Source organism: Gaeumannomyces tritici (genome assembly GCF_000145635.1).
Source record: "Gaeumannomyces tritici R3-111a-1 unplaced genomic scaffold supercont2.2, whole genome shotgun sequence".
In the NCBI taxonomy this organism is placed as follows: Eukaryota; Fungi; Ascomycota; class Sordariomycetes; order Magnaporthales; family Magnaporthaceae; genus Gaeumannomyces; species Gaeumannomyces tritici.
The window spans coordinates 6276907-6292163 of NW_008804546.1; the positions used below are offsets into that span (position 1 = coordinate 6276907).

At 55.3% G+C, this 15257-nt stretch overlaps 7 protein-coding genes across 7 annotated transcripts; 4 read left to right on the forward strand and 3 right to left on the reverse strand.

The window, feature by feature from the left end:
- Positions 1-770: 770 nt before the first annotated feature.
- GGTG_04679 (hypothetical protein) lies at positions 771-2984 on the reverse strand (the record flags this gene model as incomplete). The annotated part of the gene is made up of 1 exon (XM_009222476.1): positions 771-2984. One exon carries the CDS (start codon positions 2982-2984, stop codon positions 771-773), a length of 2214 nt encoding a protein of 737 aa, XP_009220740.1.
- A 2628-nt stretch (positions 2985-5612) lies between these two features.
- Positions 5613-6330, forward strand: GGTG_04680 (hypothetical protein; the record flags this gene model as incomplete). Its single annotated transcript, XM_009222477.1, has 2 exons — positions 5613-5657; positions 6139-6330. 2 exons carry the CDS (start codon positions 5613-5615, stop codon positions 6328-6330), a joined length of 237 nt encoding a protein of 78 aa, XP_009220741.1.
- A 277-nt stretch (positions 6331-6607) lies between these two features.
- GGTG_04681 (hypothetical protein) lies at positions 6608-8092 on the reverse strand (the record flags this gene model as incomplete). The annotated part of the gene is made up of 5 exons (XM_009222478.1): positions 6608-6761; positions 6933-6981; positions 7056-7099; positions 7744-7787; positions 7961-8092. 5 exons carry the CDS (start codon positions 8090-8092, stop codon positions 6608-6610), a joined length of 423 nt encoding a protein of 140 aa, XP_009220742.1.
- Positions 8093-9017: 925 nt separating this feature from the next.
- Positions 9018-10171, forward strand: GGTG_04682 (hypothetical protein; the record flags this gene model as incomplete). The annotated part of the gene is made up of 2 exons (XM_009222479.1): positions 9018-9459; positions 9564-10171. 2 exons carry the CDS (start codon positions 9018-9020, stop codon positions 10103-10105), a joined length of 984 nt encoding a protein of 327 aa, XP_009220743.1. The 3' UTR covers positions 10106-10171.
- Positions 10172-11210: 1039 nt separating this feature from the next.
- Positions 11211-12741, reverse strand: GGTG_04683 (hypothetical protein; the record flags this gene model as incomplete). Its single annotated transcript, XM_009222480.1, has 2 exons — positions 12457-12741; positions 11211-11739 (listed from the first exon to the last, which is right to left on the reverse strand). Exons 1-2 carry the CDS (start codon positions 12624-12626, stop codon positions 11211-11213), a joined length of 699 nt encoding a protein of 232 aa, XP_009220744.1. The 5' UTR covers positions 12627-12741.
- A 969-nt stretch (positions 12742-13710) lies between these two features.
- Positions 13711-14149, forward strand: GGTG_04684 (hypothetical protein; the record flags this gene model as incomplete). The annotated part of the gene is made up of 2 exons (XM_009222481.1): positions 13711-13917; positions 14063-14149. 2 exons carry the CDS (start codon positions 13711-13713, stop codon positions 14147-14149), a joined length of 294 nt encoding a protein of 97 aa, XP_009220745.1.
- A 302-nt stretch (positions 14150-14451) lies between these two features.
- GGTG_04685 (hypothetical protein) lies at positions 14452-14784 on the forward strand (the record flags this gene model as incomplete). The annotated part of the gene is made up of 1 exon (XM_009222482.1): positions 14452-14784. One exon carries the CDS (start codon positions 14452-14454, stop codon positions 14782-14784), a length of 333 nt encoding a protein of 110 aa, XP_009220746.1.
- Between the last annotated feature and the right edge of the window lie 473 nt (positions 14785-15257).

Consider the following 15257-nt stretch of genomic DNA (forward strand, 5'->3'; position numbering starts at 1 on the left):
TTCAGGGAGCGTGCGGTCTGGGGGCGCGGTGGGGAAGATCAAAATGTGGGTGCTGTGCTGCAGCAAGCACGAAGCACGAAGCACGCAGCTTGCGGGCGGCCGCGATGGCTGATTGCTCGCAGTGGCTGGGATTTGTAGTGGGGCGATCCAGCAGGTTGGGTGGGGACGAAATTATTCCAACGGGGCGACCAAACAAAACGACAACGAGGGCGACCGATTGTAAACAAACGGGGATGACCAATCACAGACGCAATGGTGACGGCACGAAACACCAGCTCAATTGATGTCCATGCCAACATCCTACTACTCTATACAGGTTTTGACGTTATGATTGCTCAGCCGCTTCTATCTTGGGCTAGCCAGGTGGGCAAACTGAAAACATCGACCGAGTTTCAAAACGAGGACAAGACAGAGGGAGGAATGTAACAAAGGAGAGAGAGCATAATTGTGAGACAATCTCAAAATACAAAGAGTTTGCGTGCAACCAAGAATTACCTGCGTTTGTGCATGCTGGAAAGGAGAGAGGGTTTTCATCCATTCTTCTTGGTCACGTCTCCAATGTGGCCCGTTAGCTGTGCCCAAAAGCAAAAGAAATCATAGAACAGGCGCTCCGTCAACTAATTCCGTCGGTCTGAGGACATGGGACAAGAAAGAGGAACAAAAGAATGCAAAGAAAACGGGATAACCAGATTAGGCGTTCTCCGGCAGTTGTCTTGCTCGTGAATTTGACAAAAGAAAAGGTGCCGGCCTTGGTTCGGCTGGCCTGGGTCTCACTTGCTGGCAAAGAAGCTCCGGAGCCCGGCTTCGGAGTCGTCAATGACCCATGGGTCAGGGACGACAAAGTTGCTGAAGCGCTTGTTGGGTCCGCTCTCGTCGGCAGGACCGGGACCGTCAATAGCCATAGCCTCGGCCAGATCGACGCGGCCGAGAGTGCGGAACAGATGCCTCTTCTTGGCGTCCAGGGTGGCATCATCCAAGGCATTGTGAGTGCTCTTGACGTTGGCATACCAGGATTCATCGACCCGTTTCTGGTGACGGTCGAGCTCCTCGCGAGTCCTGGGGGCATGAGTGCGGCGTGGAGGGAGAAACTGCTCCAGGGGTTCGCTAGATGGAACGTAGTCAGAGGGTAGTCCGAATGGGTAGTAGAGCCGCATGGAGGGAGGCGGTTCGGGCTTGGAGACTGCGGGAGCGGGAGCCTCTGGATCTGCCATCTTTGGATCTGCCTTTTTCGGATCTGCCATCTTTGCATCTGCCGTCTTCGGGTCGGCTGGCTTGGGGCGGCTAGTACCAATGGGTGGCTGGAGGACTGGGGGGGTAATGGCCCTGGACGGCTGAGGAGAGTTGACGATGGCATCAATCATGGACTGGATAACGTCGGGATAGACCTCTTCTTGGGCTGGCTTGAACCTATTTTGGGCCGGCTTGAACACATTTTGGGCCGGCTTGAACACGTCCTGGGCCGGCTTGAACACGTCCTGGGCTAGCTTGGGTACGTCCTGGGCTGGCTTGGACACGTCTTGGGTTGGCTTGGACACGTCTTGGGCTGGCTTGGACACATCGTCCTGCGAGGATCCCTCGTCCTCGGAAAGCCAGCCGCTGTCCTCGGTTGACTGATATGCGCTGGTGGCAGAATCGCCAGATTCCTGAAAGATATGTAGGTCCGGAGAGCTAGGATCGCTAGACCCCTGGAGGACAGAGGGAGCTGAGGGGCCAGGACCTCGGAATGGCTGATGCTTCCGAAGACCTGGAGGTCCAGCAGTGAGTGGCTGAGGCGCTCCAGGACGGGTTGGAAATGGGCCTGAGCGAGGGCTTATTGTCTTCAGGAACGCATTAAAGGCGGCTCTGCGGGCAGCGCTGTGGGCAGTGATATTGCGAGGAACGGGTGCGCCGGCCGGGGCATAGTCGTCGCCTAGGGAGCGAGAGGCTCTGGCATCAGGTCCAGGCTTGCCGGGCGCACCGCATCCGACATCAGGTCCAGGCTTGCCGGGCGCAGCGTATCCGGCATCAGGCTTGCCGGGCGCACCGTATCCAGCATCAGGTCCAGGCTTGCCGGGCGGACCGTATCCGGCATCAGGTCCAGGCTTGCCGGGCGCAGCGTATCCGGCATTAGGTCCAGGCTTGCCGGGTGCACCGTATCCGGCCATAGGGGGCCTGTACGCTCCGAGACCAGCCCGAGTGGTTGGATTCTGGTTCTGAGGCATGCTCAGCGTCTCCGATCTGGAGGCAGCGGGGCGGTCGGAGAAGGGGCGCGCTCGAGACAAAGCCTTTTTCGCGGCTCTCTGCGACGGGTTCTGGTACGACGCCAGGTTGGTAAGGGCCTTGACATTGAACTGCGAGGCTAGGACATTGACAGAAGCAATGAATTCGGGGTCTTCGTCATCTTGGTGCTGGCCGTCATCGACTCCTGCAGGCCCCACCTTGCGCCAACTCTGAGCAAGCCTTCCGCCGCCGACGTCAGGGCCTGGAGATGTCATTCCCACGAGATGCGGGGGGAGGGTGGAGACTGGGTTCTTCAAGTTTCCGAGGGGCCCTTGGAGCTCTCTCAGGCGTGGGGTGATGGCGCGGTCGTAGTTTTGCTGAAGGGGCGTGTAGGTGTCGCGGCGATATGTAGTGATGTGAGGCGGATAACGGACCGGGATGGGGTTCTGGTTGTATGGAATCCCTGGGCTGGGACTGCCTCTGGCTCGGCTAGGGAACCAGCGGGGAGAGTTTGTCCTCCTGACCGGTGGATAGACGGGTGCTGCCATGTTGGGGTTGTAGACTGTTCCTGCTGTGGTGTAGCGAGGGGCGGTCGGGTGGGGAGTAAAGGCGCGAGGGTGAGGAGCAAAGGTGCGAGGGTGAGGAGTAAAGGCGCGAGGGTGAGGAGTAAAGGCGCGAGGCGCGGTCACCGCGGGAGGACCAGAGATGGGCAGCATCGACTGCACCGGTCGGGGTCGGGTGGCCGTCCCCTGCCTCTGCTGCTGACGGATCTGTCCTGTAGTCATGATGGAAAATCTAACACGCCACGGCGCGGAAAGCAGTGGGAGGAACGCGACTGCCGCGGTGGGAAAAAGGTTCGGTCACGCTTTCCAGTGGCGATACCAAAGCCAGAGCAAAGCCAATACTTGGTGGAAAAATGTATGTGGAAAGGAAGTGAGTGGCGAAGAAAGAACGACTGCCGCCGGCGACCCAAGGGAGTTGCCAGGCGCGGGCTCTGGGAAGGGGAGGAGGAAGAGAAAAAGATGAGAGGTAGGTGCAGGATCGGGGAGAAAAAACGAGTGGAGACAGCCCTCAGAGACGGGTGAGAAGGTGGGTATATGGACGAGTGAATGGAAGGCAGTGACTGTGTTGATGCTGGGAAGGAAGGGACGACGCGTTGGCGGAAAAACAAAAAGAGCGAACCCGGTTGCGCAGGTTCGCCCAATGGCGGATGCTATGGCAGCCAGCTAGATACTCGGACTTTCTACGGCATGCTTCTTGGTCTTCTTTTTCTTGCCCGACTTCCTCTTCCGTTCCATCTTCAGATTGCTGTGTGCAAAGCCCTCGTGGGAGCCGGTGCCTGGTTTCGCAGGTTGCAGGTGGCAGCCATGCCTTTTGATGCTGCTCTTTCCCGCCCGGAAGTTCCCGAGATGCGAGTGACTGCAACGCATCTAACACGGGCAAACATAAGGCCAAGGAAACATGAGAATTGTTTGTCCTCGCGTTGGGTGGCCCGTCCACCACAGGCCCAGGTGGCGAACATGTAGGAGTTGATCCGGCATCTATTTTAGCAAACCCATCACTTGCTATAATTCACATGGAGGTGATTCCATCTTGCAGCAGCCTTGGCTGGTGATGACATGTTCTCCCGTTCCTGTATCCTAATTTGGAAACGGCAACTCGTCATGACTGGAGTCAGAATCGAACTGAGGTATGCGTTGAAACTTTCATAGGAGGGTCACCTGGGAAACAAGGCCGCATCACCAGTCAAAACCGATTTGAGGCGCAAGACCGACAGACAGTTTGCGGACTGGACATGCTTTTCCCCTGAAAATTTTGCTGTTTTCAACGTTCTGTATTCTGCTTTTTATTTGCACCATGTGACTGACCATGGGCGTGCATTGGCGGCCGTCTCCTGCCTTTTACACAGCCTTGCCTATTGATCTGACCGACGAGAAGCATGCGTATACTTGGGATTGGGTGCATTCTATAGAGCGGAGTGAACATGCCCACTGATTGCATATGCGGCCTGACGCCTCCTGCCAAGTGCAAGAAGTAGAGAGATAAAGGGCTTTTCTGGCTGCTTTCGTCATTGCCTGGGAGACGTTGATTGGAGCTCCCTTGATTGATGGGCTTGTGATGGTTACGCTAGGGAAAATATTCCCCGGTGGCCCAGCAGGCCATGCATTCATATGGTGTTGGATGCTCGATGGATATTTTGCACAAGCAACCCTCCGCTCCTGGTGTCCTTCGCCGCTGTTGATAACGGCACGGTCTGGTAGCCTGCTACTCACATTCCCGCTGTCCCTTGGGCGGATGCTCCTGTCTCGAAGCAGCTACAAGATGGCAGTCCACGACAGAGAGCTGCTCCACACGGAAAGATCCAATGATGACTCGGCCAGCTATTTGCAAACAAGCCTGTGGCGAGCTATGGTATGAACCGCCGCTCCTCTCCCTCATTATTGCCTGTTCCAAATGTTCTATTGCAGATCACCTTCCGACTGTCTCGACAAGGCCCGAGACGACGAGCCTCCTGTTGAGCCCGTCTGCTGGACTCCGAACGTCAGTGTCACAACGCTGTTGCCATGCTGATTGTCGAAATATCACTACTCAGATGTGGCGAGACTGGCGATGGTGCGACGAACAATCAAGGCTATCCGGAGTTTTACAAGATCCTGTGACAGTGGCAGCGGATTGAGGGGTCAGGGGTCAGTCCTGATCCGACTCAAGTATGCAGAGGGAACCTGCGAAGCATCCCAGACACCTCCGATTCTTTCCCCCTTCTTGATAGACTACATTAAATTGCGGGATCAGTCACGGTGAAGCCATCGTGACTCTTTACCTGGGTGTTATCCAGGAGACAGCGCGGTTTGACCAATGCTAAGAATCTGCTAAGCTATGAACATAGAAACGGCCTCACCCACTTCTTTACACCTTGTAGCCGTGCTACCACGAGATTGTGGCCATGGCAAGTCCGTATGCTTTTTACCTTTACCTGGGTGGGTGTGGCACCGGCCATTCTGGGAAGATCGGTTTCTGGGCCTTGGAAGAGATGAATAGGGGAAGAGCAAGCGAGCGGATGAAAATGGAAGATAAAGAGGGAGGGGGCTTGCGTTGGGGTGGGCAGAAAACTGTTCTGGTTCCCGAGCATGGCTAGTCAGCGTGGCCGTAGCCTCGCACTGCCTGGTCGTGAAATCGCGACACCTGCATCATCGCGGCGCCAAGGGTTCCGCGCTGTGCTCCAGGGGTGACGCCCATCATTTTGCTGAAGCTAGGAGACTCCCAGGCCCCAGACCTTGACTGCGTGGCGATAGTGTCTCATCTCCCTCTCCGGGGCGAGGTAGTCAAGCGTGCCTCCGGTGCCTAGTCGTGCCACCAGCCCAGGCCCGGACCGCAACCGCTGGAGTTACCTGCATAATCTGTCAAGCACAAAAATGCACTTTGTCAGCTGCCTTGCCGGCCACTCAACCTCGCCTCTGGTCAAAGGGTACCTGATGCTCAACTCCCGAAACGTCCGCACTTTGTAATCTGCTTTATACCTAGTCCTGCAGTTCCGCTGCGCGATCTCGACGGCGGGCATCCTAGTCACATGAACCAATAACTGAGCCTGTCGAGCCCTGTTGGAAGGTACCTATGATCGTGAGCTCTGCTTGTTGGGAATGGTCGCTGTCTGTGGCCTGGAACAAAGGGAAGAGGGCTCGATGGTGTAGTTTCGAGTGTGGTTTGTGGTGTAGATGACCAGGCTGAGGCACGCGGGCGGTGGCGGCTGGTCCCTGCCCACCATCAGTCCAGCACGGAAATCCAGGCCACCGCTGGCGGCTTTCCAGGCGAAGGGACGGTTTCCCACCTAGCAATATCTGCCTCACCCAGCAGCCCGACTGTAGCTACCAGGAAAGGTGACAAGGAGGAGGTGACACCACCGCCATAACGGAGCCAGAGACACCCAAAGACGTGTTACAGGACACTGACGAGGACGGCGACAAGGGCGGTAGACAAGACTCGACACACACGCTCAGCAAGTGGCGGCAAACCCGCAAGAAGGTTCCAGTGCGAGCTCGGCAGAAGAAGGCCAGCGCAACGAGACGCCGAGAAGCACGACCTGGCGAGCGGAAGCAGATGCCAATTCGGCCCACCCCCGACGTCCTGGGCTGAAGATACGCTACGCACTCGGCCGAGGGCAATGTCAAGTCAAGAAAAATACATCTTGTCTATGCATTTCCTATCTCCTAGATGATGCTTCACGGGGTAGTTTGTGAACTTGGGGGACGTGGCGAAAGCATATTGGCCGCGGATGGTGCACTTGGGGAGAGGACGTTGTGGCAGGCGGCTGGCTTGTTGACAGGAGACCAATGTGTCATATCATCGAAGCCTGTGTCTTGGCCCGCGCAACATGCACGGCGGGTGGGTCGAGTTTTATTGCTCCTCTCATTCAAGCTTTATGACATTGATCCAAGAACCCGCTAGGTGCTCTGCCGTTCCATTGGCGTCCTCTTTTAGTTAAATAGGTACCATATACTAAAGCCACACCAAAGTAGTTTGGATAAAAACGCAATTTCCCACCAAAAGTCGACACATTCCAACCGCTATATTAAATCAGCAAAAAATGCTACAATAAAAATTCAAAATGCATTTACAAAGTTGGAATTATAATTAATACATATATCAATTTCAAATTATTTAAAGCTTGGGAAGCATATAAATTACTTGGCTTACATGAGTGTTAAAGCGCAACGACTTTTCGGCGGTAAGCATACCCATCCTTTCCGATGCCGCAATTCCAAAGTAACATCGAGTGCTTACATGCTTCCCAAAAAAATAATATTTTATTATTTTAATATTTTAATATTTTATTATTAATTTTTTATTGCTCGACTTACTTATTCCATATCGAACTTTATTACGTTCCTTCCCTTTATTTCCGCTAAAAACAAAACAAATTTACCCCATTCGAAAAAAAAGAGAGAAAAAAAAGCTTAAAAAAAAAGATCGAAGCAAATCGCAACGGTTATGGCAGGATACATTTTAAAATTACCAACCTTGTTTTACTTATTTAACCCGGATCCTTTCTTCCCATTATCATTTCTTTTTTTTCCACCACCATTGCACGGGCTGTACCAACGAAAATTGGTTAATAATGGTAACTGAACGACGATGCACAAGGTCCAGTGCCTTGGATACGATTAATGCAATAATTTCGCACGGGATTATCCCTTCGGCAGGTTATTAGTATATGCCAGCTTTGGCATGGATTAATTTTTGCCCTTTTTCGGGTTTGCTTTTGTCGTATATCCAAATTTTCCATTTTAAACCCGATGCAAAGGCTAAAAACATACGATTAACCTTATTGCTTTAATCCATCGGAGGACTTTTTGCGAAAGGCTTTACCGCTGCTTTTCCTTGCTTCGGCTCGAATCGATGTTTTCGTTACGGACTTGCCCTTCCCGTTTCGCCGTCGCCGAGTTTGCTCGGTTGTTTGCTTGTATTTATCCCCTGCTCCATTATGAAGCCCGGGCGCCCGCATTATCGACGGAACTTTGCACGTTCGTAAAACGTGTCCTCTTATACCTGAAAGCAAACATTCTTGTACCCGCGTATTTTAATATTTTATTCTTTATTCTTTTATTCTTTTATTCTTTTATTCTTTTATTATATTTAACGTTATTTATTAATTTATTCTTTTATTCTTTTATTATATTTAACGTTATTTATTAATTTATACCCCTTTTTACCACTTTGGCCGAGGTTTGGTCCACGTTTCCCCACCTTGTCCGAGGTTTTCCACCTTGGCTGAGCAATCCCCTCGCGCCTTATCCCATTCCACCAATCCCACGCCAATCCCCTCGACCTGATGAATGCCCAACACAATCGCCATGGAGTACGGCAACGATCCATTAGGCACCAACGTGTCCCGCATCCTGTCATGGCTTGAAGCCTGCGCAGCTCACTCTCGGCCACTTCCCTCACCAGCTCACGCCAACATCCCGCCAACTCCCCCGATGTCCTCATCGCCTAGCAAGAGGAAGCGGCCGCTTGGATCGGGCGGCCGCGGGCGTGGCCCCCATGGCGACGCCACCACCCACGACGATGGCGATGAAGCCCCTGGCGAAGCCATTCACGACCAGAACCCCGAGTCGACTGTGCCTGGGCAAGGCCAGACCTCCCTCGGCGACACCGACATGGTGCAACCACCTTTCGGCTTCAATCTGCCTTGGCGGCCTTCCGCCTCAACATCGTACCCCTCCAACTCCGGGTTCGACTCTCGAGAGCAGGCATCCCAAACGACTCGGCCAAGTCGTCGGTCCGCAAGTCCCATCAAGCGCCCATTCCACCTCAGACTCCTTGCCAAACCGGTCCAATTCACCAATTTTTCCAGCGACCCCTTATCCCAACTCCCTCGGGACGTTGGCGAGTTATATACAAAGCTTCAGCGCGTAGTCGAAGATAGGGAACTTTTCATACCCGAAGCGTCCCGCCAATTCCTCGCCAATATGATGCCAGCCCGACACCGTTGGCCGGACGCGTGGTTCCGCCCGACCGAAGACGAGTTCCAGCCATGGGCAAGCTCGCAAATCGATGAACCCCTCAGCTCCTTGGCGTGCAGACAGGGTGATGCCCTTGCAGCCATTTGGAGAAGTGCACTTCGGTGCGAGAAGGAGGGTGCCTTGGAATGCCAATGGAATCAAAAGGTGCACAGCCCAATCCTGGAGCTCGCGGCAGCGTCGACAAAGTGCGGCGTTGTTTGCGAATCAATCATCAGCGTATCCATCGCGACCACATGGCTTCCAGCATTGGGGAACCAGTCGGCGGGGGCGACTGTGACGGAGGTGGCCCGCGGCAAAATGGTGGATTTCGCGCTGGCCCTTGACCTAGCCGAGCCTCTTGTTCCCTCGCACGCCATTTTGCACGAAGCGCTGGCCGCACTGCTCGCCACCGGAGAGACGGAGGACGCACAAATGGTCAACCAAACCGGTTGCGACTACTTGTCGCTCAAGCCCATCGCGGTGAGCATCGAAACCAAAGTGGATGTGGGTCCTTCGCGTGAAGGCACTATTCAGCTGGGAGTTTGGGTGGCGGCGTGGCACCGTCGCATTGCCGCTTTCGGACTCGTACCTCACGGGGGGATCATCACGCAGCCATTGCTTCTATGTGTTCAGGACAGCTGGAACCTCTACTTTGCATGTGACCGGGGAGCGCGGATTGAAATTGTTGGGCCTCTGGAGCTGGGAAGCATGAAGGACTTGCTGAGTGTGTACCGTGTGTACGAAGCTTTGCGGGAGTTGTGTAAGTGGATTGGTGGCACGTTTTGCGAATGGTGGAAGGGAGTGTTGAGGGTTGTGTAAAGGAGGTTTGTTCAGGGTGTTTCTGTTCAGGGTGTTTTTGTTCAGGGTGTTGGCTACGGAACGATGGTAGACAGAGAGTAAAAAGGATTTGGGTACAATGCAAATTTTATTGGGAGCCGTACTTTCTTGATACAAGGGAGGTTGTGGCAGGCAAGCCCACAAGTACCACTTTCTCCCCATCTACTCCTGTCCCTGACTATCAACTCCTGTCCCTGTCTATCAACTCCTGTCCCTATCAATCTCATAGTGCTCGCACTGTTGCTTCCGCTCGCACTGTTGCTTCCGCTCGCACCAACTTGTGGTGGACTTTAAGAGGGAGGGGGGATGGCGGGCGACACGGCCTCGAGGGTAAGCCCCGCCTTGAGGACGAGCCAGGCGGTGTCGAGGACCATCAGGATGGCCTTGAGCTCCTCGAAGAGGCGGCGGGCGGCGGGCCCACCGCCGAAATTGGGGGGTTACCGGGGTTCGCCGTCCTTTGCCCCCCGCGGCCCGGTAGCCGTAGCAAATGGTGCTGCCAGGGCCGCGGCGGCTGGTTTTTTCCTGTAGTTATTTATTTAATGCTTAAAAGGGTTCCGCGCATGCTTTAACCAACCGAACGAAATAAAAAGCTGGTTAAATTTGCCCGACATTGTATGGGGGGATTAATGCCCCCCCAAAACCTGCAACGCGGCGGTACGGGCTTAACATTTTGGTTTTTGGTATTAACCAGCAAAAAGAGCAAACGCGGGGCGGAAGGGGTTAGCGCAAGCCGCATGCCAAGGGGGTCGAGTTTGGGGGCATGGGGGGACCAAACCAAAGCAAGGTTTTGGTGGCTTCCAAATCGTTTGGATGGCGATTAGATTTTAGCTGCGCCCCATTTTTTGTAATGCGGGATTTTTTTATACAATATACAAAATTTAAATACGGGCGCCCATCCAATGTTTAAATTGTCGATAAGGTCCAATTAATACTGGTGGGATCCTTTTGCCGGTGTGGTGCTTTTGCCGGTGTGGTAAGGTATGCACGCGTGGTAAGGTATGCACGCGAGTGGTGGCGGTAATCAGGAACGGAGCAGGAGCGGAACAGGATAAACAGATGTTGGCTGGTGGCGAGGTCAATTCAAACGAGGTCAATTCAAACGAGGTCAATTCAAATCCGCGATGGGCATTTAGTGGTGTATGTGCATGTGCATGTTGTTGTAATGTTGTGGTGGAGGGCCGTGTTTGACCCAAGGCCTTTTTGACCCAAGGCCTTTTTGGGGTTTGTTATTGTGTGGGGTAGCGTGCGTGGGGTGGACCCGGCGGTGGACCCGGCGCCGGCGCCCTGTCTCCCGGCCGGCCTAGGAGGGCGGTGTGCCCTTCCACTGTTGCCGGCCATTGGCGGGCTTGCGATTTGGAATAGTGAGCAAGACCAAACAGAAGCTCGAGCGCAAGGACGCCGAGGGACCACATGTCCACTTTGTTTGTATATCGCCGGCCGGAACGGATCTCTGGTGCGACGTAGTATGGCGTGCCACAATCTTGATTGAGACTCGACGATGTCGACGCCAGATCGAAATCGGTCAACTTGACGTGAACTGGGTTTCAAGACCGGACCAAGACGTTGGCAGGCTTGATATCTCGATGCGTAATGTGCTTGCCGTGGAGATAGTTGACGGCGTCGACAAGCTGCCCAAGGACGATGCGGCTTTCCAGGGTCGTGAGCGGTTGTTGTTCATGTTCCTTGGCGAGATCCAGGCCCGTCGACCAATTCCATAACCAATGTCGGCGGCCTGTCGGGCCAAATGACGAAGCACTGATAGTCGACAATGTTGGGGTGGCGGATGTCGAGAAACTCGCCATCGCTGTGCCTTTTGACGTCGGTTGTGCGGAACTGTTTGACAGCGACGGCTTTCCTGGTGGCCCCATGGACCGCGCGGTAGACGGTGGCGCTGGTCCCAAACCCGAGCTCTCTCCCAAGGTCATGGCCAAGAGTCTTTGCGCTCGTGGTCGCTTCCGATTCGAGGTTCAGAGTGTGAACGGGAGGCTGGATCGTGATCATGAGCTTGCCAATAACGATCTGAACATGTTCGTTTGGCGGAATGGCTCGTTGTGCTCTTTCTAGGGTTAGAGTGCCCAGTTTATATGATGTGATTCGGGTCCCGTTCCTGCTGTAGTTCTTGATAAGAAGGGCACCGGAATTGAAGTTGATCTCAATGGCGAACTTGTCGCCTGCTGATCCCACCATCTCCAACTTGGATTGACTAATGCCGGTGCATCTATCAAGAACTATCTAGGACACCAGTGCTTCTGCCAAGAGCCTGTGATCTGTGATCTGTGGAGGGATCACAAATCACTTTTGCTTAGCCAAGGCCATCGCGTGACCTCTCCACTGGCTGAACCTGTGCCCCCGTCTGTCCTGGGTGGTCGTAACACCTTTTTTCTTGACCCAGGCTCTTTCCCTTTGTCCTGTGCCCCTAGGGCCGTGTCAGGTGACAAGGCGGGGTGATGCTCACCCGGCTGGCGCTGGCTGCCACACCTCGGGCCCCCTCCTGGGCCATGTCTGTTGGTTGTAACAAAATGATCTAATGCCAGTGCATCTATCAAAGGCTATCTAGGACAAAAGGAAATTTCTTGCTGTAGTGCTTTGCACCATTTGCCTTGGGTCTGTGGCTCTGTGCTTGGGGATCACAAATCCAGAGATCCAACTTGGGGCCATGTGTCACGTATTCCTTTGTTAGCTGGGAAGGCGCGGTAGCTGGCCTCGTGGCCCAGCCGCCTTCCCCCTTTGCTCCTGTCTGTGGCGGGTCGTAACAGCCCGCGAGGGACCGCTATCGGGGTTCGAAGGGCTCATGCCCCTTTTCGGTAACCCTAACTGTTGCCAGAATTTTCGTCCACACATGGCCCGAACAAAATTCCAATTCTCTTTCTTTCATTCTTCATCATGGACGGACCTTACGAAGAGGCGGCTCGATACGAACCTCGAGACCTTTATTACCTGCCGCGAAACGAGCACGACTATTCGAGACGTGCCTGCAGCCTCGTTTCTCAAAGACCACGTCGGGCCATGTGTCACGGTAGCTAGCCCCAAAGGTGTGGCCCAGCCAGCCACCTTCCCCTGTCTCGGGGCGCGGGCGATGACATGGTTCATGTGGGATTCTGAATTGGGCCACCGTACTCATAACACCGCCCCTAACTGTTGCCTAGAATTTTCGTCCACGCCCAATCAACTCATCGCCCGAACAAAATTCCAAATGTAAGCAGCCCGTTTTATCGCCCAGCTTATTAGGAACAAGTTTCTCTCTCACTCTTTCTTCATCATGGACGGACCTCACTCTTTCTTCATGGACGGACCTCGGCAGTCCACAAAGAGGCGGCTCGATACAAAGCTCGAAATCCCTTCATTACCTGCCGCGAAACGAGCACGACTATTCGAGATGAACCTGCAGCAACCCGCGCCGAAGCGCCCTAGAGCCTCGTTTCTTCAAGACCACGTCGGACCGACCGACGCAATTTCCGAGTGGCTCGAGTCCATCGGATCAGACCGAGAAAAGCGCTGCCGGTCAGACGGCTACCTTGACCGCTCGAGCGACGGACACTCTTTTGGAAGAAAGCCGGAGGCGAACCTCGGAAGCGGCGAAATCTCGCCCACCACCGACCTAGGACTCAGCTGGACAGTACTACCATGTCGCGGAAACCTGTTACAACCTGCCAAGCTGTTCCAAGGAGTGGTCCTTGAGACTGGGAGCCTTGTGAGGACCTCTTTCCTCTCCATCTCGTAGAATAACACTAACCCCCACATCTCCCAGAGTTGGCAGCCTGCGGACGCCCAGCCCTCGCCGCAGATGCACCAAATGCCGCGGATTGTTCCCCTCGACTGTCCCGTCCTCTGTTGACGCGGTGTGCCGCCCGGCGCCCTCTCCCCCCTCCTCTCTCCCTCTCCTCTCTCGCCATTCCCTTTGGCCATGCCCTTTCGTTCACCCCTTTCGCCATCTCCTCTCGTCGTCTCTTGTCATCTTCTCTCGTCCTCCTCTTTTGCCTCCTCTTTTGCCCCTCACCCTGCTTCGTTTCTTTCCAGCGGACAGCTCCGGCGGCGCAATGTCGTCCTATGCCGACTACCTGAAGAAGAAGAAGAAGGAGAAAGCAAAGGCCATCTTCCAGCGACATCCATTGCTGACGGTCTTGTGTCAGCGACGAGACCGAATACAATCGCGAGCGGGCGTGGCAAGCCTGGAATGCGCAAGTTTGCGAGTCTCCCTAACCTGAACGGATCTCTAACGGTGGAGTCGGCCGGGGCGGTCTTGGGGCGTCTGGCGTCGCTTGTTGGCAAAGCCGACAGCACGGTGCTGGCAGCAAGGAGGACGGACCCGCCAACAAGGCTCGCTGGACGCTCCAGTATGTCGACCCCGCCGGGTGGGAAGGGCGCTGTTTACGAGGTCATGGTAAGTTCCTTTATCGGGTCGCCCCCTTCCTTTATCGGGTCGCCCCCCTTCCTTTATCGGGTCGCCCCCCTCCATCCCCCCCTCCCTCCCCCCCCTTCCTTCCCCCCTCCCCCCTCCCGACGTGGCTGACGCCTGACCCCCCAAGGACATCCCGTGCGAGCCCCGGGAGCGCGTCGCCTTCCACACGCTCACCGTCCTCGACGCATCGGCGGCTGGCGGCCGGGGTCCTTGATCGGGATGACGTACGAGCGATCCGCCTCGGCATCATCCAGGATCCAGCCACGGGACGGAGAAAGTTGGTGGCCACGCCCACCATTTACCAAAACAAGACCAAGAAGCACAAGAGGATCCTCAAGACCCAGGACGAGAAGATGTGGAGGGCTTCGAGAAGCGGTGCATGTTCCCCATCTCGTACGAGGGCTTCCGGATCCTGTGGCACCGCACGCTCGAGGTGGCCGGGTGCGTCGGTATGCGATGGGCGTCGGCGTCGGCGGCAGACTGGCCGGTGCTCTCCACGCGGCGCTGCGGAGCTACATGCAGGGCAACAGCGAGTCGGTGTTCAGGAGCAACTACCAGCCGCACCACGTGGCTGAGAAGCTCATCGCGGTCGGCTTCGGACGCTTCGTCAAGCACGACGACGACGGCGGCGACGAGTGGCTCTACGAGCTGCTCCGCGACGCGCTGCTGATGCGGGACGATGGCCGTGGACAAGCGGCGAAGGAGTACTTTGAGGCGGCGGGACAGGCTGAGACGCCACGGCGCGTCGACCGACAGCCTCTGCGCCGACGCCACGGGTCCGCGCCGCAAGTCGGGCCCCGTCAGTTACTGGGCCGAGCCACACCATCAGCGTCCACATTCGCGGCCTAACCTTTGCCAAGCCCTTTAACTGCCCGGAGTGCCGCTCAAGAACTATCTAGGACAAAGGAAACCCTTCCTTCTTATACCCTGGCCCGGCCAAGGGTGTTTGCCTGCCAAGACCCAACAAGCCACTGATCACTCCTGATCTCTTGGGCTCAGTGGTGATAAGTGCCTTGTCGGTCCTTAGCGCCAGAGGTCACGTGTGCGGGGTGTGTCCTAACTAGTGAAGTGAGGATTACCTGCCCCTCCTTCTGTCCGTTGGTCGTAACAGTGTCCCGTAACAGTTGTCCCTGAAGCGCCAGCGTCCGTCCCAACACCAGGGCCAACCCCATTTTAACCGGCACCGTTTTGACAAGGCTTTACACGTTTCGTGAGAGTCATCTTTTTGCCCCTGCACTTCTGCCCTCCCTCCTTGCTTAGCCAGCAACGGCCCAGCCCAGGATCACGAACAAAAGTTCCTCGCTTGCCGCTTCACCCCCCCC